The following is a 25,322-nucleotide window of genomic DNA, read 5'->3' on the forward strand; positions in this document are numbered from 1 at the left end:
ATCCATCCATTTTTCTATAGCATTGTTTGTATTATTGACTCGTAGAACCTCTTTGTATAGTTTAAATGTTATCATTTATGTATGATGAAAAAGAAATTTCCTTGTCTGTGGCAAGATTTTTAGTAGTATTGTATTTACCCCTACCCGTATAGAAGTTTTTAATATTGATAAAATAAAATATATCATTCTCCTTTACATGACTTAAAGTCTTTTAGTGACCTTTAGGAAATCCCTGTCCTGGTTTATATATAATTATAGAATTACATTCTATAATTTCTTAAGTGTAAAGTTTTCTTTTATGTTTAGATTATTCATATGGAATTTCTTTTTTGTGTATAGTGTAAGAGATAGGGATCTAGTTCCCCCTGCCCATCTAGAAAACCAGTTGTGTCCCAACAATCTACTGAGTAGTTATTCTTTTCCACATTGATTTATAATGCTGTTTCTTTCCTATTCCAGATTTCTATGTCAGCATGGACTCTTTTTTTTTTTTTTTTTTTTTTTTTATTCTATATGCTTCTTTAAATATATTTAGTTCTTGAAGTGTGCTGTGATAGGTTGGTGATGCATGAATCCATAGACAACTTTCTGGAATGTCAATTTTACCTAAAGAATATTAAAAATAAATTTGAGTAATTGAATTAGTAGTAATTACTTGAAGACATTTTTAAATGAGAATAAATAGGATTGTATTATGGGGTCAAACTGAACTTTTATGAATTTTTAAAATTGCACGTGATAATTCAAAGAAATGTTGACCTTATGGGAGACCATTTGGTACTATGTCCCCAATCTTCCAGGAGGTACATTTTTCTCTGTCATTTAAGGATGAGAATGGACTACTTTATATGTGTAAATGAATTCTTTTTTTTCTCTAAAAGTGTTCTATTTATTGTTCCATGTATAAATTGTGAGTATTTATATTTTTGTTCTTGCTGTGATTTCTGCCAGGAATGTCATCTTTCTTTTGTACTTCAAAGCCACCAAATTCTTCAAGGCCCAGTAATATTCAGCCCCTTTCCTGAGTCCTTCCCCAATTGTAATCCTTGATACTGGCTCCTTTAAACTTTGGTCCTTTTTAATCATTCCTTGCATTAAGTACTAGTTATAATAGTATTTATTGAGAGTGTACTATGTGCCTGGTATATTTCTAAAAATCTCATCAACTCTATGAGGCAGTCATACCATTCCCACCTCCCTGACCCCTGGAAAGTATTATTTCCTTTTTCACAAGGAAATTGAGGCACAGCTAGGGTTAATAATTTATCAAGGGTTGCAGGCCTACCAAATGACTAAAGAAAAGGAGGCAAAATGGCCCAAAATCTGTGCCCTTAATCACCATGCTCTTCTCTCTCTCAATTGCTCAATAAATAATTGCTCAAGAAGTGACTTTATTACTATTTTGAACTTAGCACACATAACCTCTTCCTGTTGTTTTATGGATGTGTCTTCTTGTCTAACTATATACTACATCCTTGAAGGTATGGATCAAATATTATACTACTTTATAATGCGGCTTTGTATTTTATACTTCTTTAGGTAGATCCATATACAATAAGTGCCCAGTAGATGTTTGTAGATAATGATAGTGGATTCAGTTTGATCTTTAGACTTGCCATAGCGTATCATAAACCTTATAATTTATTGTCAAATGGATCTAAGCCTTCTCATAATAAGTAGTTATCTGATGGTTTGGATCATCCAGCACCACAGATAACACCATGAGATTTCCTGGTTCTGAAGCTGTGGGGTTTGTCTAGATCTGGAGCATTTAGTTGGTAGAAAGATGCCTAGAAATTAGGCGAGATAGATTTCTAGCCTGCACTTAAAGTATGACAAAAACAAATCATTTTGTTTTACCACATGTAGAAAGGGGAAAATAATATCTAACTTGGCCTGTATTTTTTAATCCTGGTCTTTGCATAGACTTTTAAGCTTTTTAGAAGGAAAGTTGTATGCATTCAAAGTAGTATTATATTCTTATACTTTGTTATAATGATTTACATACCATTATGTTGGTACAAATTCAAAAGACTGTATTATCATCAGCGTACCTATGCTTTATTTTATTTTTACCATGAGAAATTTAAAATAAAGAAAGTTCTTAGCAAAATATCTTTTTCTTCTAAAGGAACCTCTTGTTTTTTCTAAAGGAACAGGATATATATACCTGTATATATCTGTATGCATACAAATATGTGTTTGTATGTATACTTGTTTAAATATATGCTTTTAAAAGCATTGTACCATTTTTTTAAATGCTGAAAAGATTATATTTTTAGTTGGCAAAATAACTATATTATATAAACTTGAAGAGATCAAGGAGATCTCTCGGTTTAAGCCAGTCAGTGACCACCTCTTGATTTGGGAGTGGGATCAAACTCACTCAAATTATGGGACTGGGAAATTCATAGTCCTGTTAGTTCAAAATAGTAGAAGAGTTGCCTGGATAACTGGAGAGGCAAACAAAAGATATCCTCTGCAGCAAGCTAATGTTAGAGTAAGATTCTAGTTTTTCCAGTCTTTGTTGAAAATCATAAATGAATAGATAAAACTTGATCTTATACTAAGAATATATAACTTTGCTTAAAATTATTTTAATGATGTGAAATTCATATTACATAAAATTAATCATTTTAAAATGAACAATCCAGTGACATTTTGTACATTTACAATGTCATGTAACCACTACCTTTATCAAACATTTTTATTACTACAAAAGGAAATCCTATACCTATTAAGCAGTTACTCTCCATTTTTCCTTCCCTGCCAGCACCTGGCAACCACCAGTCTGCCTTTTGTCTCTATGGATTTACCTATTCTGGATATTTCATATAAAAGTAATTACACAATATGTGACCTTTGTGTCTGACTCCATCTACTTAGTAGAATATTTTCAAGGTTCGCCCATGTTAAAGCATGTATCAATATTTTTTTATGGTTGAATACTTCTATTGTGTGTGTATATATAGCACAGTTTGTTCTTTCATTCATATGTTGGTGGACATCTGGGTTCTTTCCTCCTTTTGGTTATTGTAAACAGCGCTGCTATGAACATGCTTGTACGTGTATTTGTTTGAGTACCTGTTTTCTGATCTTCTGAGTATATAACTAGGAGTAGAATCACTCGGTCCTCTGGCAATTCTGTTTAGTTTTGAGGAAGCATTAAACTGATTTCCATAGCAGCTGAACCGTTTTTCATTCCTACCAGCAACATATGAGTGTTTAATTCTTCTTCATCCTTGTCAACACTTGTCATTACCCATTTTAAAAATATTGTAGCAGTTCTAGTGAGTATGAAATGACATTGCATTGTAGTTTGAATTTGTTTTCCCTAATGATTAATGATGATGAGCATCTTTTTATGTACTTGTTAGCCGTTTGTATATCTTTTTTTGGAGAAATTTCTATTCATGTCTTTTACTCATTTTTTAATTGGGTTGTAGTTGAATTGTAAGAGTTCTTTATATAGTCTGCATACTAGACACATATTGGATATATGATTCGCAAATATTTTTCCTATTCTGTAGATTGTCTTCACTTTCTTGATAATGTCTTTTGATACACTAAGTTTTTAAAATTTTAATGAAGTGTATGTAGTATATCAGTTTTTTCTTTTATTGCTTGTGCTTTTGGTGTTATATCTAAGGATCCATTGCCAAATCCAGAGTCATGAAGATGTACTCCTAGGTTTCTTCTAAGAGTTTTATGGGTTTAGCTATTATATTTAGGTCATTGAATAATTTCGAGTTAATTTTTGTATATGGTGTGAGGTAGGAGTTCAACTTCATGTGGATATAACTTTGATTTTTAAAATAATGAATTAATAATTATTTTTGGTTGTAAATTTCTACAAACATCTGCTTTATAGTGTTAAAATATACAATTACATTTTTTAAAATTTATTTTTTGTCTGTAAAAATTAGATGTGATAGATGATTAGTGGAGGATTCAATGAAGAACATTGCATATGATAGCATATTATTATTATTATTATTATTATTTATTATTATTATTATTATTTTTTACGCCTACAGCACCTGGTCTTCCTAGGTGGTCTCCCATCCAAGTACTAACCAGGCCAGACCCTGCTTAGCTTCCGAGATAAGACGAGATCGGCATGTTCAGGGTGGCATGGCTGTAGACATTATAGCATATTATTAACTAGTGTTTTAAGTATTAAGTTTTGTTTGCCTAAGAAAGTGTGCAGGACTTTCACAAAGCTGTTTTGTACTTCATCATAACAATAATGCTTCATATTTGAAAATAGAAAGGCCATTGTTAATATATGGATTATCTTTGGAATTTCAAAACAGCAATGAGCAGATCTTAAAAAATAGTTTATTTTATCTTAAATTCTTGAAGATAAACAATGGTTTTGCTTAACTCTAGTGTTTTTAAAAAGAAACAAATCTTTCTTCAAAGTTTTTGACAATAGAAATCCCAGATATCAGCTAAACATTACTGAGGTTTTCTTCTTTATGCTGAGTTCTAACTACTTAGATATTTCCATCCTTCGTCTAGGCCTTAAAATTTTTTTCTTAAATTCTGTTGGCTACATATATTTGAATAATTAACCAAACCACTAAGCTGTCTTTATTAATGGAGTTAATAACACCCTCTCAGTCTAACAACTCAAGAACTTTTATCAGAAGTAATGCTTATTAGCAATTAAGGTTAAAAAAAATTGGGGGAGATGGTTTGTGAAATAAATACTTTTCCTAGGATATGCCCTTGGTGTCAATGAAGATGGGAGAATATGCATTAATTGTGTAAAAATGCCAGAATTCAAGGTATTGGAGGTTGGAAAATATTCTTTCTTGAAGTTAGTCTCTGGACAACTTAAGAATTATTTGGTCAGATGGAAAGGACTTGATAAATGTAGAGATACAGCTAATAATTATTGAATATTTACTATGTGCTAGATTCTAGTTTTTTTTTAATATGTAATAACTCATTTAATTGATTGGATGGCCATTTGATTTCTTAAAAGGTTTGAGTTTTCCATCTTTATTAGTGAAATTTAAAAAATTTTCCCTATCATTCAAAAAATTTAAAAAATTACAAATTTAATATATGACTTAGGTCTTAAAGCAATCTGGGAAATAGGCCTCAGGCTTGTCTATTATATATTATTAATATTAATATAATATAGACTTAATAATATTGGATATTTAGAATGATTAATTTAAAATGTTAATATATGTTAAGTAAACTTTGTCATACTTTGCTTTCAAGAAACAAAAATTAAAACTTTTTAAAAATAAATTTATTTAAATGAGTTTCAAGTATACAGTACATTGAAAAAAGAAATTGAAGAAGATACAAATAAATAGAAGCATATGCCATGCTCATGGGTAGAAAGAATCAACATTGTTAAAATGGGCGTACTACCCAAAGCAATCTATAGATTCAATGCAATCCTTATCAAAATACCAATGGCATTTTTCAGAGAGCTAGAACAAATAATCCTAAAATTTATATGGAGCCATAAAAACCCCGAATAGCCATGGCAATCTTGAGAAAGAAGAACAAAGTTGGAGGTATCACCCTACCCGATATCAAACTATACTGCAAGGCTACAGTAATCAAAACAGCATGATACTAGCATTAAAAACAGATAAATTGATCAATGGAACAGAATAGAGAGCCCAGAAATAAATCCACGCCCATTCGCTCATTTAATATATGATAAAGGAGGTAAGAATATACAATGGAGTAAAGACAGTCTCGTCAATAAATGGTGTTGGGAAAATTGGACAGATACATGCCAAAAAAAAGAAGGCTGGATCACCTTCTTACACAGTATAAACGAATAGACTCAAAATGGATTAAAGGCTTAAATGTAAGACCTGAAACCATAAAACTTTTAGAAGAAAACATAGGCAGTAAACTCTCTGATATTACTAACAAGAATTTCTTTTCAGATAAAACATTTATTGAGAGACTGTTTTTAGAGCAGTTTTTTATTTACAGCAAAATTGAGAGGAAGGTACAGAGATTGCTCAAATAACCATTACCAGCATCACTTATCAGAATGGAATGGTACTTTTTTTTTTTAACCAAGGACGAACCTATGTTGTCACATCATCACCCAGAGTCCATAGTTTACCTTAGAGCTTTTTCTCAGTGTTGTATATTCTGTGGGTTTGGACAAAAGTATAATGATATATATCCATTATTATAAAATCATACAGAGTATTTTTCTGTTCTAAAAATCTTCTGTTCTCTGCCTATTTCTCCCCCTGCTCACTGCAACTCCAGATCGTTTATTGTCTCTACAGTTTTGCCTTTTATAGAATGTCACAGTTGGAATTTTATACTATGTAGGCTTTTCATATCGGCTTATTTTCATGGCTTGATAGCTTATTTGTTTTTTAGCACTGAATAATATTCCATTGTCTGGATATACCACAGTTTATGTATCCATCTGGCTATTGAAGGATATCTTTGTTGCTCTCAAGTTTTGGCAATTATGGATAAAGCAGCTATAAACATCTGTGTGAACATAAATTTTTAACTTTATGGGTAAAACCAAGAAAGTATAATTGCTGGATCATATGGTAAGAATATGCTTTGTTTCATAAATAACCACCAAAATGTTTTCTAAAGGTACTGTGCCATTTTGCATTCTTAGTTACAGTGTATGAGAGTTCCTGTTACATCTTTGCCAGCCTTTGATGTTGTTAGTGGGTGTGTAGTATATCTAGTTTTAACTTGCATCTTCCTGATGACATGATGGAGAACGTCTCTTCATATGCTTATTTGCCAAATATATATTTTCTTTTTTGAGGTGTCTGTTAAGTCTTTGGCCTATTTTTTAATGGGTTGTTTTCTTGTTGCATTTTAAGAGGGCTTTTTTTTTTTGTATATTTTAGATAACAATCTTTTATCAGATGTGTCTTTTGCAAATATTTTCTCCCTATCTGTGGCTTGTCTTCTCATTCTCTTGACATTGTTTTGAGTAGAGCAGAAGTTTTTAAAGAAGTCCAGCATATCAGTTATGGCTAATACTTTTGGTGTTATATCTAAAAAGTCATTGCCATTCCCAAGGCCATATAGGTTTTCTCCTATGTTATACTCTAGGATTTTTATAGTTTTGCATTTTACATTTAGGTCTTTGACCTATTTTGAGTTTGAGTTGATTTTTTGAAGGGTGATTGTCCAGTTATTTCAGCACCATTTGTTGAAGAGATTGTCTTTGCCTTTGCTCTTTTGTCAAAGATCAGCTGACTATATTCATATGGGTCTGTTTCTGGGGGTTCTGTCTCATTCCATCGATTGTCTAATCTTTAACCAGTGCCACTATCTTTTTTTTATTCTTTTTTTCGAACTTTTATTTAATTTTTTAATTAAGTTTATTGGGATAACATTGGTAGTGCCACACTATCTTGATTACTGTAGTTTTATAGTAAATCTTAAAGTCAAGATGGTAGCATCAGCCCTCCAGCTTTGTTCTTCTCAACTTCTGGTGGCTATTTTGGGCATTTTGACTCGCCATGTAAACTTTAGAATCAGTTGTCAATACCCATACAATAATACGCTGGGAATTTGATTGGGATTGCATTGCATCCATAGATCAAGATGAGAAAAACTGACAACTAAAAGTATTGAGTTTTCCTATCCATGAACATTTCCTATCCATAGACATGGAACATCTCTCCATTTATTTAGTTCTTTTTTTATTTTGTTCATAGGAGTTTTGTAGTTTTTCTTATGTAGAATTTTACATGTTTTGTTAGACTTAATACCTAAATACTATTTTTTTGGTGGTAATGTAATGGTATTGTGTTTTTAATTTCAAATTATACTTGGGGTTATATAGGAAAGTAATAGACTTTTGTATATTACCTTCTATCCTATTACCTTGCTATAATCTAGGAGTTTTTTTGGTTGATTTTTTTTTGGATTTTCTACGTAGATGATCATGTCATTTGTGAACAAAGACAGTTTTATGTCGTCCTTCCCAGTCTATATATCTTTCATTTATTTTTCTTGCCTTACTGTATTAGTATAAACTTCTAGTACCATATTAAAAAGGAGTTGTGAGAGAGGATATTCTTTCTTTGTAATTGATTTTAGTGGGAAAACTTCCAGTTTCTCACCATTAAGTATGATGTTAGCTGTGGGTTTTTAAAAATCTGTTCTTTATCAAGTTGTGAAAGTTCCCCTCCAGACAGAAGGAGATTTGACTTTGGGTGATGAACACAGTGCAATATAGAGATGATATATTATCGAATTGTACACTCAGAACCTATATAATTTTATTAACCAATGTCACCTCGATAATAAAAATAAAACTTGGAATATAGTAAAAAAAAAAAAAAAACTAAAACTGGTGTGTGTGTGTGTGTGTAAGTAAATTTGTTAAGGTATATTTTATGTCCCAGAATGTGGTCTGGTGTGTCTTGGTGAATGTCTCAAGTGATCTTGAGCAGAACGTGTTATCTGCTGTTGTTAGAGGAAGTAGTCTGTAGATGTTAATTACCACTTGAGTGATGGTGTTGTTGAGTTCAACTATGTCGATAGTCTGCCTTTTGGGTTGTCTGTAGAGAAGTATTAAAGTTGCCAAATACAATAGTGACTGCATCTGTTTTTCCTTCAGTTCTGTCAGCTTTGGCCTCACATATTTTTGATGCTCAGTTGTTAGACGTATGCACATTAGGATTGTTATGTTTTCTTAGAGTTTGGCCCCTTTATTATTATGTAATGCCCTTCTTTATTTTTGATAACTTGCTCTTAAGTCAGCTCTGTCTGAAATAAATATTGCTACTCCTGCTTTATTTTGATTAGTGTTAGCACAATATATTTTTCTTCATGCATTTACTTTTACTCTTTATATGTCTTTATATGTAAAGTGGGTTTCTACTAGATAACATATTGTTTGGACTTATTTTTTGACCCACTGTAACAATTTTTGTCTTTGTGCATAATTGGCGCATTCAGACTTTTGACATTCAAATTGATGACTGATATAGGTTAATATCTAACATATTCACTATGATTTCTTGTTTGTTGTTCTTGTTTTTGTTTTCTACTGTTTCTGTCTTTTATGTTTTTAATTGAGCTTTTAATGTGATTCTTTTTTCTTAGGACATGTTATACTTTTTTTTTTTTTTAACTTTTTGTAATGGCTGTCCTAGAGTTTGCAATATACATTAACAACTAATTGAAAGCTACTTTCAAATATTACTATACCACCTCACAAGTAGTGTGAGTACCTTATAACAAAGTACTTCTAATTCCTTCCTCTTGTGCCTTGAATCATTCATTGCTATCATTCATTTCACTTATGTATCATCATACATAAGCATATATGTGCACATAATGTATATACATAAGCATACATAATCAAATATATTATGATTATTATTTTGAACAAGATGTTATTTGTTAGATTAATGAAGAATAAGAAAAATAAAAATTTTCATTTAACCTTCACTTATTCCTTTTCTGATACTCTTCATTTATTTAGATCTGAGTTTCTGACCCATTTTAAAGAACTTCTTTTAAACATTTTTTGTAAGGCAGATCTATTGGCAACAAATTCCCTCAAAAATTTGTGTGATAAAGTCTTTATTTCTCCTTCACTGTTGAAGGATAATTTCTCAGGGTACTGAATTTTAGGTCGAAGGTGTTTTTCTTGAAAAAACTTTATTTCATTTCATCCACTTCTTGTGCAGTTTCTGGGGAGAAGTCAAATGTAATTCTTATCTTTGTTCCTCTATATATAAGTAAAGTGTTTTTTCCCTCTGGCTTATTTCTTGACTTTGTTTTTATCTTTGCTTTTCTGTAATTCGAAAATGATATACCCAAATGTAGCTTTTTTTTTTTGCACATTTATCCTACTTGATGTTTTTCAGCTTCCTGGATCTTTGGTTTGGTGTCTAATGTTAATTTGTTCAGTTATTGTTTCCAATATTTCTTCTGTTCTTTTTCTCTTCTTTTTCTGGTATTCCCATTACTCATATATTATTTCTTTTATAGTTGTCTCACAGTTCTTGGATATTCTATTTGTTTTTTTCAGTCTTTTTGGCTTTCAGCTTCCAAGGATTCCATTGATATATCATATTGCTCAAAGATTCTTTTCTCTGCTCTGCCCAGTCTACTAATAAGCTTATCAAAGGCATTTTTAAATTTCTATTACAGTGTTTTTTTCCTTTTTTATATCTCATATCTCTTTTTGGTTCTTTTTTAGAATTTACATCTCTCTGTTTACATTGCCCATCTATATTTCCATGTTGTCTACTTTATCTGTTACAGTCTTTATCATATTACTCATAGCTGTTTTAAATTCCTGGTCTGATAATTCTCACATTTCTGCTTTGTCTGGTTCTGATGCTTTTCCTTCTCTTCTAATTGTGTTTTTTGCCTTTTGGTATGGCTTGTAATTTTTTTTTGAAAGCTAGATATGATGTTCTATGTAAAAGGAATTGTTATAAGTAGATGTTTAGTAATGTTGTGGGGTGTGTAGGAAGGGAGAATATTTTATATTACTATGATGAGGTCTCAGTCTTTTAGTGAGCCTGTGCCTCTGGACTGTGAACTTCACATGTATTTCTCAGTTTTTTCTTCCCCTTTAGATGGGACAGGATGACTAGAGTGAGTTCAAGTTGGTTATTTCCCTTTTCCCAGGTGAGCTAGGCTCTGATAATGCCCCACCCGGTTAGGCTCTGGCTAATTAGTTTTCCCTGAGGTCAGGCCTTGTTTAGAAGAATAGAGTGCGCTGTTGTATTTCTAAATGGTTCTTTCCTGGGCCTCCCTGCCTTTCCATGCAAATTATGATTGTATTAATATTCATTGGTTTTTTATAAGTAAACCTTTATTGATCACATACAGCCTGGTTCTCAGATAATTCGATAATCTTAAAAATTACTCAGGACTCCCCAAGAGCTTTTATTTATGAAGGTTATGTCCGTTAACATTTACCATATTGGAAATTAAAATTGAGGAAATTTGAAAATATTTATTAAGCACTTATTACATATTAAGATAAACTGTATTTTTATGAACTATAACTATATTTTCCAAAACAAAAAAATTTTGTGAGTAGCATTGTTTTACATTTTTGCAGATCTCTTTAACGTTTGGCTTAAGAGAAAATGGGTGGATTGTGATATCTGCTTCTCCGGTGAATCTGTTGTTACGTGTTTTGTTTTAAATATATGAGGTTGATTTGGACTTCATATATATGTAGTTAGAAAAGAGAGAAACCTGTCGATAGCCTTTTGAGATAATTGTTGGTCTAGTTAGGTAAATATGTGTTTAGTTTCTATGGATCATTGTGAAAGTAATGATGATGTTTTAGTGCAGGACACGTGTTTCTGGAAACTGTAGTATTAAATTTGCCTTTTCCTTTCTAAGGTGGGGTTAATTGTAATGGTCCCTATGGGATGCATTCTTGACTTAGTACACTAGCAACTTGTTCCTTTTAAATTCTCCAAAACCCTGAATGTTCCGGTGGCCATTGTGTGTTCCTTTACCATTCATATACTTATTTGTCAGTTCTCTCAGTCTGTAGTATTATTTCTGTAGCCTTTCATAAAGTTAACTAGAGTCTTTTCTTCCAATTCCTAACTGAGCTTCACCCTGTTTCCTTAATAGTGTCCTCGAAGGCACATCCAGCTGCTATAAAACTTATGTCTTAACATCCAACACTATCAGCTGCACACAACTTTTTTGGCTCTTCTGGGTCAAAACTATTAATCAGTGGTAGAAATAATGGGTACAGAAGAGTAGAGTCCACATACTTCAGAACATACTCCACTCAGGACAATGAAGTTAGAACTGTCCTTGGCTTAGAGCATTTGGAGTATAATGTGTTAACACTCACTGGCCAAGAGTATGCAGTATAATTTGTTGAGCTATTGCTCATTGAGAGCTTATGATAGTATTCAGATATACATTTATTAACGAGTTTTGTTTTTTCTATTTCTACCAGTATATGTAAACCTTTATGCACAAAGTTGGTGTTATTCTCTTTATATCCCTCAGGAGCAAAGGATATTGGTTTTGGATATAATGAGTTTGAGGTAATTTTATTTTTCAAAACAACGACAACAACAGAATGCCTGTGGAACACCAAAGAGGAATCGTACAATAGGCAGTGCCTAACAGGAACTCCAGAAAGACATTTGGGCTGGAGATAGACACTGGGGATTATTATTATAGGTCATTGTAAAAGTTGAGAGTAAAAATAAAATTAAAGAAGAAAATATGGAATGCTAAGAGGACCGATATCAGTTCTTAATAGATATATGACTTTAAGCCAGTTTTTGACTCCCCCATGCTCATTGTCTTCATCTATGTATAAGGAAAATAATATCTACATCACAAGATCCTTAATACGTGTTGTCTTCTTTCTAGCTTTTTTTGTAGTTTGAACTTCTTTTTAGAAATTATATATAATATTGTTCAATAATAGTTTTAAATTTGGCTTAAGAGTTTATTGGGCAAGAGGGCAAAAAGGGAAATTGTATATACTCCATGGTCCTTACCATTTGTAAGAATGATACAAACCCAGTTTTTTGGGGATGGGGAGCTCATGTTTTCTTGGTATAACTATACTAAATTATTAGCTCTTTTTTTTCCCCTTGTGTATAAATATTTATTTATATAGTTCTTTTTCTGGCTTAAAGTGGGCTTAAAATAGTTGCTTGTTAGGTGTAAATTCCTGTGCTAAATGGTAATAGCCAACAGAAGATTGATTAGTTATTTATGTTGAATTCTAAGACAATTAAAAAATGAGTAAACATAATTTTTTCTTTTTAATTTTGAGAATGAAATCTCCCTTCCCTCACCAAGTCTGTTGTCTCATTATAATGTTTTTTAACACCTGTCCTAAGCTGTCACTTCCTTTTTTTATGGATGAATTCTTTGTTTTACATCCCAAAGCACTGTTTATGAATCTCTTTCCTCAGGCTTTGTAATAGATTCTGAATTCTCTTTCAGATATAAAGTGACTTATACCAATATAACCTAAATGTATGAAGGAACTGATTGTGAAATTTAACAGCAAATGTGTTAAGATTTAAGTTGAGAATGTTGCATAAGTAAATATAATGCATTCTTATTTTTGTTGCTAGAAAATGATTATTGTAGTAATGAAGGTTAACTGGATTCCATGACTAATTAGCTTGAAATTTGCATTATGTGTAATTAGGTAACTCCTCACTTAAACAAGATTTCATATTCCTTCTATCAAATGTTATTAAAGTTAGAGTTTTAACATCATCAAAAATTTGTTTTGACTACAAATAGCAGAAGTTTAAGAAAATCCCAAACCTCTTTAAGATGAAGATTCAAATTTCTACCCAGACTGCTGGAATACTCTTCTTTTACCACATTTTAATTCTCATTTGAAAGCTGATCATTGTTTTATTGGTGAAAGGAGAGGAGAGAAAAATAAAAAAAAATTGCTTAATACACTGTTCATCTTCTGTGGGCCAGTATAATTTAGTTGAAAACCTAACCATCATACATAAGTGTCTTTGGGAAAACGTATTCTGAGTTCCAGGTAGCAAGTTTGTAAGCAAAGTATTAGAACAAGGTTTATTTGTAAATTGGCTACCTTTTTCAAAATGCAACAGATGTTATTTTTATTTATTTATTTATTTTTTAAACACCTACAGCACCTGGTCTTCCTAGGTGGTCTTCTATCTAAGTACTAACCAGACCCGACCCTGCTTAGCTTCTGCGATCAGAGAAGATAGGGCATGTTCAGGGTGGCATGGCCATAGACCAGATGTGGGTTTCCATGAACTCTTGAATTATTTCATTAATGTATGTTAGTAATATTTTATTAATTTAATTAACTAGTGATCATTTAGGTTATCTATCTCTAAAATTTTCTAATTCACTTAGGGCAATTTTTTTCAAATGATTTATTTAGTTAAATTAAGATTCCTAAAATTTTAATGTTCAAAGATATAGCTTTACAATATTCACTGGTACAGAATAGTTAGGCAGCATATTTTGGGAGAAAACTTTCCTTAGTAATATCAAGATCCTACCTTAGAGAGTTCAGTACACATGGGTTAGGAAATAATTTATTGTAGGAATAAAATTTTTAACAGAAGTTGTCACTTGTTTTTTATCTTTTAAGACCATAGGCTTCTGTTTTGAGTTGTTTCCAGAAGCCAAGGAGTTGAAGAGTGAAAAGTGCTGATAAAACTAGATTACTTCAAAGAAAGTCTTAAATATAGTTTGTGATTAATTGTTTATGTTTTCTAAGTCAGTTAATCTGTTTTAGTAATTATTGAAATTCCGTGTGGAGTATAACTGCTTTTGAAAAAGTAAAAGGAAACAGGTCTATTAAAAATGTTGACAAAGTATATAAATAGTTAAATATTCTCGATACAGAGAATTAAAATCTAAAAATAAGTTGTTCAGAGAGAAAAGAGGATAGGCACCATTTTGGTTTTTAAAAATAAAATAAAACCATAAAAATATCTTTTGAAATGGGTAATGACCAAGGATTTGGGCTTTTGTAGCAATTTTCCTTTGTTCCACAAAATATAAGATTTTGTTTGAAAAAATTTGGTGCACTCTTTGAGGCAAAAGATTGCCCACATACTGCTGTTTTGGTTTCTCCGTTGCCAGATAAAGTGAAGTAGCAATTATCAACTTTTTCTAATTTTTTTTTATATGACTACATGCATATAATTTGTAAATATATATTTTATAAATATTCAGAAAAAGATCTGGCCACATAAACACTAACCAATACTATGTTACCTGTGGGACATGGGATATAGAACAGAAAGAAGTAGAACTTTCAGTTTTTTCTCTGCATACTTCTATATTTGAGCCTTAAAAGAAAGAATTCTTTCGGCAGTTATAATCGGAATGAGAAAAGGTTGTATAGGAAAATAAATAATTTAAAAAATTCTTCAATACTGCTTAAGTCCTTGTAATTTAAGGCAGATTTTTAAAAATTGGAGATGTAGAGCTCATTATGGAAACAAATAATATATTATGTATAATATATACGGTATGACCTTTAGAAATATTAAAGTGTTCCATATTACCTTGTTAACTGAATTATCAATGGAGACTACTCTCCAAGACCTTGATATATTGAATATTATTTGTGGCTCAATAGTTTTGAGTATTTTAAAATGTTCCTTTGATATATTGAATATTATTTGTGGCTCAATAGTTTTGAGTATTTTAAAATGTTCCTTGCCTTGCCTAAATATCTTTAGTCAGTATAAAGTGTGCTCATTTTCAATTTCTGTAGTTGGATTAATTTTTTCTAACTACAAGATTAGGAGAAATGCACCTCTCCCAATCTTTCCAATCTCAAAGTGAATTTTCTGGTATTTTGTTGATCTTGATAATGACAACTGTGCTCTGTTCTCCCTCTTAGCGATTTTTCCCCCTCTATTTTTTAATGGCCCTATTAAGATAGAGTAATGCAAAGGCGAATGTTAGTATTTTATAAATTATTAATCAAATTAGTAGCTTATTAATTTGATTAATAATTAAAATTTAATTAATAATTAAAATTTCTTATTTCCCTGTTTCTTCTCACTGAGCTTATTTCTTAAGTCAACTACTTACTTGGGAGAAATCAACTTTTCCCTTATTCATTAGAATTTTTCTTTTTCTCTTTGTCTTATATATTTTGTTATGTATAGTTTGAGTACTGACTAACTGTCAGACACTGGGGATAGAGAACAAGATAGTACAGATTCCTGCTCTCATGAAGTATATACATCCTAGTGGAGATTACAGAAAAATCAACACATAAAGAAATAGATAATTTTAGGTAATGCTAAGAAAGGAGTAATTAGGGCTTGTGTGGCCCCAGCATGTATGTAGTTGGGCAAGATTACAACTGGATGACTACATACCAAAATGTTTAAATATTTAAAAGTTATGATTCAAAGTACGTCCTTGGGCAGCCTTTGTTTCCACTCTGCATCCCAAGTTCCCTGCTGTGTGCATCCTCAAGACCAAGAGGCTATAGGAACTGCTCTTTTTTTCCAGCCAGCCTTTCCACTTGCCAGTCTCATAGTAGCATGGATCTGTTGGGACAGGCCAGAGATGATCGGGTGGTACCTGGACCTGGACCCATCTAAAACAATATAAGAACTGATCCCGTCAAATCCCCAGAATTTGGTACAGAGAGGATAACCTCTCCTGCTCCTTTCTTTTCCAAATCAGGACTTCTAAGGTCTTCCCCATATTGTATTACAAAAGAAGAGAGGAGAGAAGGAAGAGTATCTGGGAAACCTGTGTAGGCAATCACTTTGGTTGGCTTTGGGGCAGCCAGTTTTAACCAGTTAAAGTTTTTATAAATAGCCATATTTCTAGGATTTCTTGGGAAAAGCTATGATAATTTTCTCCTTTCTCTACACATATGGGGACACTCTTAAGTTCTTTATCCTCTGGCCTGGGTTGGGGGGGGGCTCCTTTAGCTAGCATCTCTCCCCTGTGATTCTCATTTGCACGATTGCTTACTGAACTTTGAAAATACTTTTTACAAGGCTGAAAGGGAAAAAAGTCTTGGTTTTAGTGATTGTGGTATGCAGGGCTTTCTTCTCAGGTCTAAGGATGACTGAACTGAGTACTGCTCTTTTACATGCCTCTTTCTTTGACTTCTCCTTATACTGCTATTTCTGAATATTCCTAGTCCCCAACTTAATTTTTTTAATTTGTAAATTTATTTAATTTGAAAACCAAATTGGTATCTTTTGGGATACCTGTGTCTGAAAAGTAAGCTCCAAATGAAAATGGACATTTTCCAAAAGGTTTTTTGTAAGATTTTAAGTAGCTAATTTTTGACCCCCAAAAGCCCACCCAAAGAAGAAAACACCAAAAAAAAAAAAGGCAAACTATATGCAGACTTGTTGTACATTTGAATACTATTATATACATATAAAATATATAAAATTATATTTTCTCTGTATAGGTGTGAAAGTTGTGTGGATTTACTGTTTGTGAGAGGAGCTGGAAACTGTCCTGAGTGTGGCACTCCTCTTAGAAAGAGCAACTTTAGGGTACAACTCTTTGAAGATCCTACTGTTGACAAGGAGGTTGAGATTCGGAAAAAAGTGCTAAAGATGTAAGTATTATTGCTTTAATGATTCAGTACATAAAGAAGACAGTTATTGCAATAATTGATATAATTATTTGCTGACAGAAATGTGGCAAATGAATAAATAAGTATAATTTCATCTATGTATTTTTTCAACAAACATTAAGTTCTTAGAGAACTCAGTAATATTAATTATCTAACCTTTGTTAGAGTAGACCTGCTTCATCATGGCTTTCCAATTAATTTATTTGCTGTGTATTCCTTAATTTAATTAACAAATAATGTTAAATACCTACTGTGTGCAAACTGCATCATACTTATTATCTACTACTTACTAAATGAGTTAAATAACTATGAACCTTGCCCTCAAAGGCTTAAATATAGTAGCATATGATAGCATAGAGGTAGATAATTAAAACAGGCAAACAAAATAGTTGATTATAAATTGAGAAAAATGCTGTGAAGTTAGTAACTGAGTTTTGGTGTGGATCATTGATGTCAGATAAGGCCTGAGGAGGTAATGTTTAAGTTGAAATTTGAAAGCTATTAGAGAAAATCATGTGTTAGCTATAATTTAATTTGATATATATCTCTATGTATGTATGTGTGTGTACATACTTTTTTTAAATTTATAATTTAGTTTTTTACTCTTAGTAGTTTTGGGTTTTATTTTATCTGTACTCTTGTTACAAATCACCTTATTGTTTTTGAAGTATAAAGAATACATATATTCAATTTATTATTGTTTTATTTATTTATTTTTTCATTTATTCATTCATTTATTTATTTATTTTTGGTGGTTGGGTGATTTCAACCTTGGCCACCATTGTTTTATCAACATCTTTCTAGGTACTTAACCAGTGTTACTATATCAATGTTCCAAGCTGTTCTTTTATTATTTGGATTACTTCTCGGAGGTAGTTTCTCTCAGATTCTTATCATTTTTTTCATTAACACCTGTGGTTTTCTAATTATTCATGGGCATATTCAATATTTACAGGTTTTCCTGATCTAGCATTCCTTAGACTATAACTGTCATGAAAAACAGAAAGTTCTTTTTTTGAATTAATTTTTAGCTTTCTGGAAATTAATTAATCTGTAAGAAGGAAACATTATCATAATTTCCAGTGATAGACCTGGTTTAAGTTCATTTTCCATTCCTTCAGGGTCCTATTTTCTTTTTCTTTCTTTTTCTTTCCCTTAAGTCTTAAAAGGATTTTGCATATTGTACCATTTTCTCCTGATTCTACTCCTTCTCTGTAGTGACTATATGAATTTAAGAACAACATTCTTGGTCTGGTTGCAAATCTGGTGTCGAGAAAACAGTATTTTACATAGTAAGCAATCCTTTTCTATGTATCATGTGTGAATTAAGTAAGAAGAAACAAACTAGTTAGATAATACTGAAAGCAAGTGATAAGTGACATGTTGATTTTTTTTTCTCTTAAAGATATAATAAAAGAGAAGAAGACTTTCCTAGTCTAAGAGAATATAATGATTTCCTAGAAGAAGTGGAAGAAATTGGTATGTTTTTAATGCTTGAACTTTTGGTGTGCTAGCCTATGTGCTTCTATCCTTTAGATGCCTAGGAGAACATTTCACAACTCTCTAACAAGTTTTGTTGTGATAGCTGATGTTTACCTAATTACTTTTGCACTTAAATCATGTTTGTTAAGTTGGAGGTATACTTAAGTAAAGGACATATTTTTAGGTAATAAACATTTTGTCTTAGGAAAAATATGATGAATGAAGGTACTACCACTTTATAGCTGGGAAGGAAGGCTGTATTGGTATGCTGCTGATGTTTTAGAGTAAACAAAAGGAAAGAATATTCAGATTTTTAAAACATAGGGTTTCCATTAACTATATTCATGGTGACTAAAGGCATATATTGTTTATCATCATTTATGCTTCTGTGTATACAGTAGTTTCAAAATACTTTGAAACAGTTCACTGTTGAAGTGGCATTCTATTACTCAGTGTTATTCTAGAATCAGAGGTTAGAGTAATAATCTAATATTTCTTTCTAATAAATAAATCTAATAAATTTTCTTTCTGTTGTGATTAGTTAGAAGGATGCTTTCATCAAAAGAAAGTATTGTTTCTGTTTTCTTAAATAATATTTCAGAGATGTTAAGAAGTCTGGAAGTTGTTATATAGCAATTAAAAAAATTAGCGGTGTTTTTTTAAAGTTGCCATAATTATTTTTACTCAATACATGTTTTGAAATGATACCAAAAAAATCATAAACTGTGAAAATTTGAATGAGACTAAGAGAATTAAACAGTCATCTTTTTTTCTTCTCAAACTTGATAGTCAAGCCATACTAATATTATTACTTATTTAAATTAAATGATTATAATTAAATTGATAATTTTTGAGAAGGCTTATATATGATAAATTTTTAGAAAACTTAAATTCCTAAGGAATGAATTATGCTAATTCCTTTTATTTCTTTATTAACTGAGAAAAACCCAGAAAATCTTTATATTTCAACTATTGCTGAAACTTTTCTAAAATATCTAAGTTCATTTGTTATGTCATAGCAAATAGCATTTACAGAACATAATTTAGGCTTTTTCTGGGGTCTTGTAGTGCTTTGGAGCCATTGTTTTTTCATTCTAATTGTTCCTCACACTTTGTATATAATCTTAACGAATAATGGCTATGGATTTTAACTGAAAAGATGATGGAATTGGGAGTGCCAAGGCAAGATAGAAAAGTTAGGACTGAGAAGATAAACAAAAAAGAAATTGTAAGAACTGGGCAAGTATGCAGATATGTAGAAGTATGGGTATACATAGACGTTAAGTATAGAATAAATAGTCTGGCCAGGTAATAAAGAGAAAAGAGATAATAGATATCACAGAGCATGTTCAATACATGGTCACAAGTCCAAGCAGTCAGGCAGGATAACTAAAAGAAACTGATGGATAATGAAGGTGGGGAAGAAGGGGTCTTGATTCTGGAACAAGGTTCTCATTGAACCACGATTTAAGGAAAAAAAAAATACACACACACACACACACACACACACACTTTATTTATTTATTTACTATGAGATGAATTAGTTTGAAGATATGAACAACCTGGGGCCTATGTCCAGAAGTCGGAGCTAGGATTGACAGTTAAGAGCACATTTAGATGTTAGAGCTATACAATATGTAATCCTTTCTTTACCAGATAAGGAAACGGTGGTTCAGAGCACTTAATTTGAAAGTGATTCTACTATTATGCATATTTATGAAGGGCTGTCTTCAGTTGCAGTATGTTCAAACTCTCTTAATCAACCTCCACTTAATTGACTCATTAGAGTGACTGACGTTTCTCAGGTTTTCTGTAAAATGTACTTACTGATGCCCGAAGTGTGATGACTATATCATGAATCCTGTCCATTAGAAGAGGTCCTCAAGTACACCTCTCTACTCCTCTTACTAGTTCAGTTATATACCATAAGTTGGTTGCATTGGTAACCAAACTGTCTTTTGCCAGTGGTACTTGTTATCGTAATTATGTAATTTAAAATTAAGGTTGGGGAAAATTGCAAAACCTCAGAAGAATTCTGCTTCTCAAGTTTTTGATTTACTTTAAAAAAACCAGAAACTGAACAATATAGACGACAGTTATGGTTTATACAAGATACTCCAGTTAAAGACTAGACCTTGGCTATATGTAATTAAGTTAGAAAATGACTATACACTTACTGAATATGTTTTAAGTTAAAGGGTTGAAAGAGTATGTGTTTCCCTCGTTTAACAGATTTTTCTAAATAATTACTAATCTTGATTATGTTGGGTAAAAAGCAGTTCTCTTGTATTTGAAGATATTAATGAGGTTTGGGACCTAGTCTCATGGACTTATAGTTTATTTTCTGAACTTCAGCTCAGTTTAGCAAATATTAATTGTTTTATGTGAACTGCTTTACTTGCTGAGGATATATGATCTTTGCCTTTAATAATTCAAACCTTAAAGGGAGAGAGAATTATGTAAACTGATAACTATAATGTGAATGCGTATAGGCATTTATTTATAAAGTGTTATAGGAATTCAGATAACAAAATAATTTAGCATTAAGAAATAGAGGTGTAGTTTGTTGATGTTCAGAGAAGAGGTCACATTTGAGTTTGATCTTAAAAGATGAATATGAGTTTACCTGGTAGAAAAAGGATGGAAGAACCATTCGTAGCAAAAGACAGTCACAGAGATACAGGTATTGAGCATGTTGGAGAATTAGCACATAATCTGTTATAAGTAGATAAAACTGAGTAATGACTAGAAATGAGGCTCAAAAAACAGACTGGATCTTGATTGTTTAATGAGGGCTTTGTAAGCTAGGCTGTCAGGGTAAGAATTTATTCTCTGAACAATAGTGAGCCAGTGGAATGGTGTGGTAGTGATGTGGAATATTGACAGGAGATACTGAAGGCTCGGAAACCATTTTTAAGGGGCCATTACAGCAATTTAGATGAGAAATAATGAGAGCTTGGATTAGGTAGCAGGGGTCATAGATAAAGAGGATGCTCTAGAGATATAATTTTCAAATGACTAATTTGATATAGGAAAGAGCAGGCAAGGATGAATTAAAATAAGCTGACCTTGAGCAGTTGTATGGTATTTATCAGGAAAATAAAAGCTGGAGAATAGGCAGTATTTTTTATTGTTTTGTTTTGTTGAATGGAAAGTGTAGAAATGAGGGAAAAACTAGTTTTTAGCCCTTTTAATTTATGTTAGGGTGTGGTTCCACCACTTAGTTGTGTCATTGTTTTGATTGTTGTGGTATAAATAAAACTTCCTTTTAAAATCTTGTTTCAATAGCTATTTACTTTGTGTTTTATATATGCTTTTAAAGATGGTTAGTTAGATGTTTGTTATATCTGTATTAGCCAACTGTGTTAATCAAAAGTATAAAATGTTAATTTCATAGGCATCTGCTAAGTGCTAGACTGAGCTGTACTCGTATTATCTCATATAATTTTTACAACTCTAAGATTAGAGAAAGGCATTTTTATCCCTATTTTGCATATGGAGAAGAAGCAGAGAGAGATTAAGTACCCAAGAACACATCGCTAGTAAATAATGGTGCCAAATTGTGAACATAGGTTTTTCTGACTCCCAGAGCCCATGAAAGTGCTTGACAGTGTCCAAGAGTAGTTAGTAGTCTGAATCTGGAACATGGGGTGCTGATTGATAGAATAGTGGGAGATGAGGCGGGGGAAAGGTCGGTTTTGGGTATATTTTGAAGGATCTTAAAGAAGTTAGAACTCAAATCTTACAGGTAGAAGGGTGCTCTTGAAGATGTTTAGGCCTAGAATGAGAAGGATGAAGTTGTTAGGGTGGCTAAGGAATCAGTGTCTGAGAACTTATAAATTGGAGATTAGTGTGATTTGGTTATATAAATTTTGTTATGAATCCTTTGAACATCACAAATATACAAATTTAGAAATACTACAATTTTGAATAATGGCATAAAATTACAATATAAGCGGCACACATGAAGATGAACTTTCTTATAGCGTTAACAATAGGCTCTTTTCTGTGGTTATGACAATCTAAACATAAAAATTCTTGTTCTTTTGGCCCCAGGGATTATCTCAAAGGTTTGTTCTTAGTTCCATAATAAACAGATTATTCTTTTGGTTCAGAGTATGCTTATTTTAAAAGGGTGAGAAAGTCCTAAGGGCTTTAATTATGAATTCTAGATGTCAAAAAGACTTCAAAATTGTACTTAAGTAACATTAAATCTTTCAGAAAATACAATAGGTTTTTTGTTGGCTTTTAATACTTGACTAAAGGCAGGTCAACATCTGAGCTAGACCAGTAACCAGAGAAAGGGCCAAGTGATTCTATAGAAAATTATCTCCTATTCCTTTTTCTTCAAGGCTATTATACCAACCTGATTCATTGTGGGAGTGAATGAGACTTGCTTTATGTGAAAAGTCTTTAAAATAGTAATCCACTTTTGTGTTTTTTTTCTTCTTTTTAAAAGAAGAGATTTGTGTTATTTATGATTATGATTCACATCTGTTATATTGCTATTACCTTTGCCTTCTAAATAAAAAAATGAATTAAATTGGTTATTTTAGTTTCATTGGAATTCATCAAAGTTTATAATAAGCATAAAAGAAAGAAATTATATGTAAACAGTTAATTTTACCTAGAATCTGCCTTCAAGGGACACTCTAGTGGGTCAAATAGATATGTACATCGAAAATAATTATACAGGGTAGAAAGTGGATATGCACTACCAGAATGATATTAGGTAACATATTATGGGCTTTTGGGGATGGAAAGATTGTACCTGCAAAGTGATTTATAAGGAAGATTTGGGGATTAAATTGGATATAGAAGGGTGGGCCAGATGTGGATATCCACAGTTGTTCTGGGTTGTGGTTGGTACTAAGATAGGCCTTCCGGGAGCAGTTTGATTATAGGTATGGAGGTAGGGAAGTGTGAGGCCTGTATAGATGCAGAAGAATAGCTGAACTGGACCAGAAGTGGTTTTTTAGGAATTGAGAGAAGCAATACAACTAGTATTGTAGAAAAAAGTTCAGGCTTTGGAATCAGCCTAGGTTAAAATCTTGGTTCCATATTTACTAGCTGTATACCTTGGATGTAGTTATTTAATATTTTTAAACCTTATCTGTGAAGTGTAATACTTATAAGGCTGTTAGGATTAAGCAATGTAATTTGGTCAAATGCTGGACATAACTCTGTCATATGTATTTTATAGATGTTTGATACACACACAGCTTATAGAGTATATAACTCAAGCAAAATTTGAAGATCGCTTCAAGTAAATAGATGAGAGAAAGCCACTCTGATTGGAATTGCTTGGTCTCTCTCACCCTTGCTTCTTGAAGAGGCTCTGGGGAATCTGCAGAACTCATAAAGCAGAGAGAGAAAAGTGGTGTGAGAGATAAGATTGGATTTTTTTTAGGGCCTTATGGATGTAGAAGCAATGAGTGAACTTAGTGACTCATGACTGAATAACATAATCTGAACTTTGTTTTAGAAGGGTTATTTGGTAGCCGATTCCATTAAAAGGAAGGACAATTTATTCCTTTAATAAACATTTATCCACCAACTAGCACAGTGCTAAATATTTCTTAATGGATGAAGCAAGGATACTTTTAGTTTTCCCCTATTATCACTTGATCGTATAGTGTGTTGTATTATTACTTTAATTTTATGTATGTAGGGGTGATCTCCCTAATAAGAGTGTTAGTCTTTGGAAACGGGAAGTCCTTTTGTATGCTCACAACACCACAGTATTGGGAACCTAATATATAATCGTTAAATTCTTTTCTCATTTCCTATCTTTCCTTTATTTCTGGATGATATAAAAATTGTATAAAATATAATCTTCGAGTACAAGATAAAGTGCAAAGTAAAGAATGCTATGTATGTGTGTACAAATCATGTAAAACACAGATTTTTACGAGCTGTAAGTAATGTTTTCAACATTTATAAAAGAAAGAAGTTATTTCTTGTTGGGAAATCAGGGAGCAGAGCACTTCATGGAAAAGTATTTGGGTAGATACATTAAGATGGGTATATTTTCAGTAGTAAGAAAGGGGGATCAGGCATTTTAGGTACAATGGTGTGATCAAAGGAATTGGAGCAGGAAGTGTGGGGGACATTTGGGAAATGCAGAGCTGTCTAGTTTCAAGAGAGCTCTTTATTAAGGGGAGATGAAAGTAGTTATAGCCAGATTGTTAGTTTATAGCCAGTAGTTAATAGCCAGAAGGGTTCTGGATTCTGAAAGTCTTTGATTTTTTTTTCCTAGCAAAAAGAAAGAAGGTAGAGGGGACGAGAGATGGAAGGATGGTAGAGGTGGAAGATAATATGAAGTACGCTTCAGAAGTATTAATCTGGCAGCATTGTATATTATCGATGGGGTTAAGATATAGGGTAAGATGCAAAGACTCTGGAGGTAGGAAGTTAAATAAAGAGATTATAATAAATTATTCAGGGAAAAATAAGATCCTGACTTGGTGTATTGGCAGGGTACCTTGAGATTAAGGTCAGTTTTAAAGAAATATTGGTGGTAGAGTTCTGTGGGATTTGTCAACTTGTGCTTGTGGAATGCAAAGGAGAGTAGGTCAGATGAATGAGTGTTAAATATTGGTGTTTTAGCATGATAATCCTATCATTAACAGATAAAGAATTTTCAAGGAGGAGCAAATTTGGAGATGGTTATGTGTTTGGTTTTCTAAAATGCACTCTGAGATACTCTCAGCTTTTCCTGGCATTTATTTGATTGAAACTTGGAAGTGAT

The 25,322-nt window shown here is 32.0% G+C and overlaps 1 protein-coding gene and 1 pseudogene across 2 annotated transcripts in view; one reads left to right on the top strand and one right to left on the bottom strand.

Moving 5' to 3' along the window:
* The window catches only part of MNAT1 (MNAT1 component of CDK activating kinase), a 173,259-nt gene that overhangs the window by 40,596 nt on the left and 107,341 nt on the right, over positions 1 to 25,322 (top strand). For both annotated transcript variants that reach the window (XM_039864402.1, XM_039864393.1), the window contains exons 2-3: positions 16,919 to 17,071; positions 18,495 to 18,568. In XM_039864402.1, coding sequence (XP_039720336.1) covers positions 16,919 to 17,071; positions 18,495 to 18,568 — 227 coding nt within the window. The remainder of the gene's footprint in view (positions 1 to 16,918; positions 17,072 to 18,494; positions 18,569 to 25,322) is intronic.
* LOC120603966 (uncharacterized) lies at positions 4,029 to 4,146 on the bottom strand (annotated as a pseudogene).

Source organism: Pteropus medius, unplaced genomic scaffold (assembly GCF_902729225.1).
Source record: "Pteropus medius unplaced genomic scaffold, Ma_sr-lr_union100, whole genome shotgun sequence".
In the NCBI taxonomy this organism is placed as follows: Eukaryota; Metazoa; Chordata; class Mammalia; order Chiroptera; family Pteropodidae; genus Pteropus; species Pteropus medius.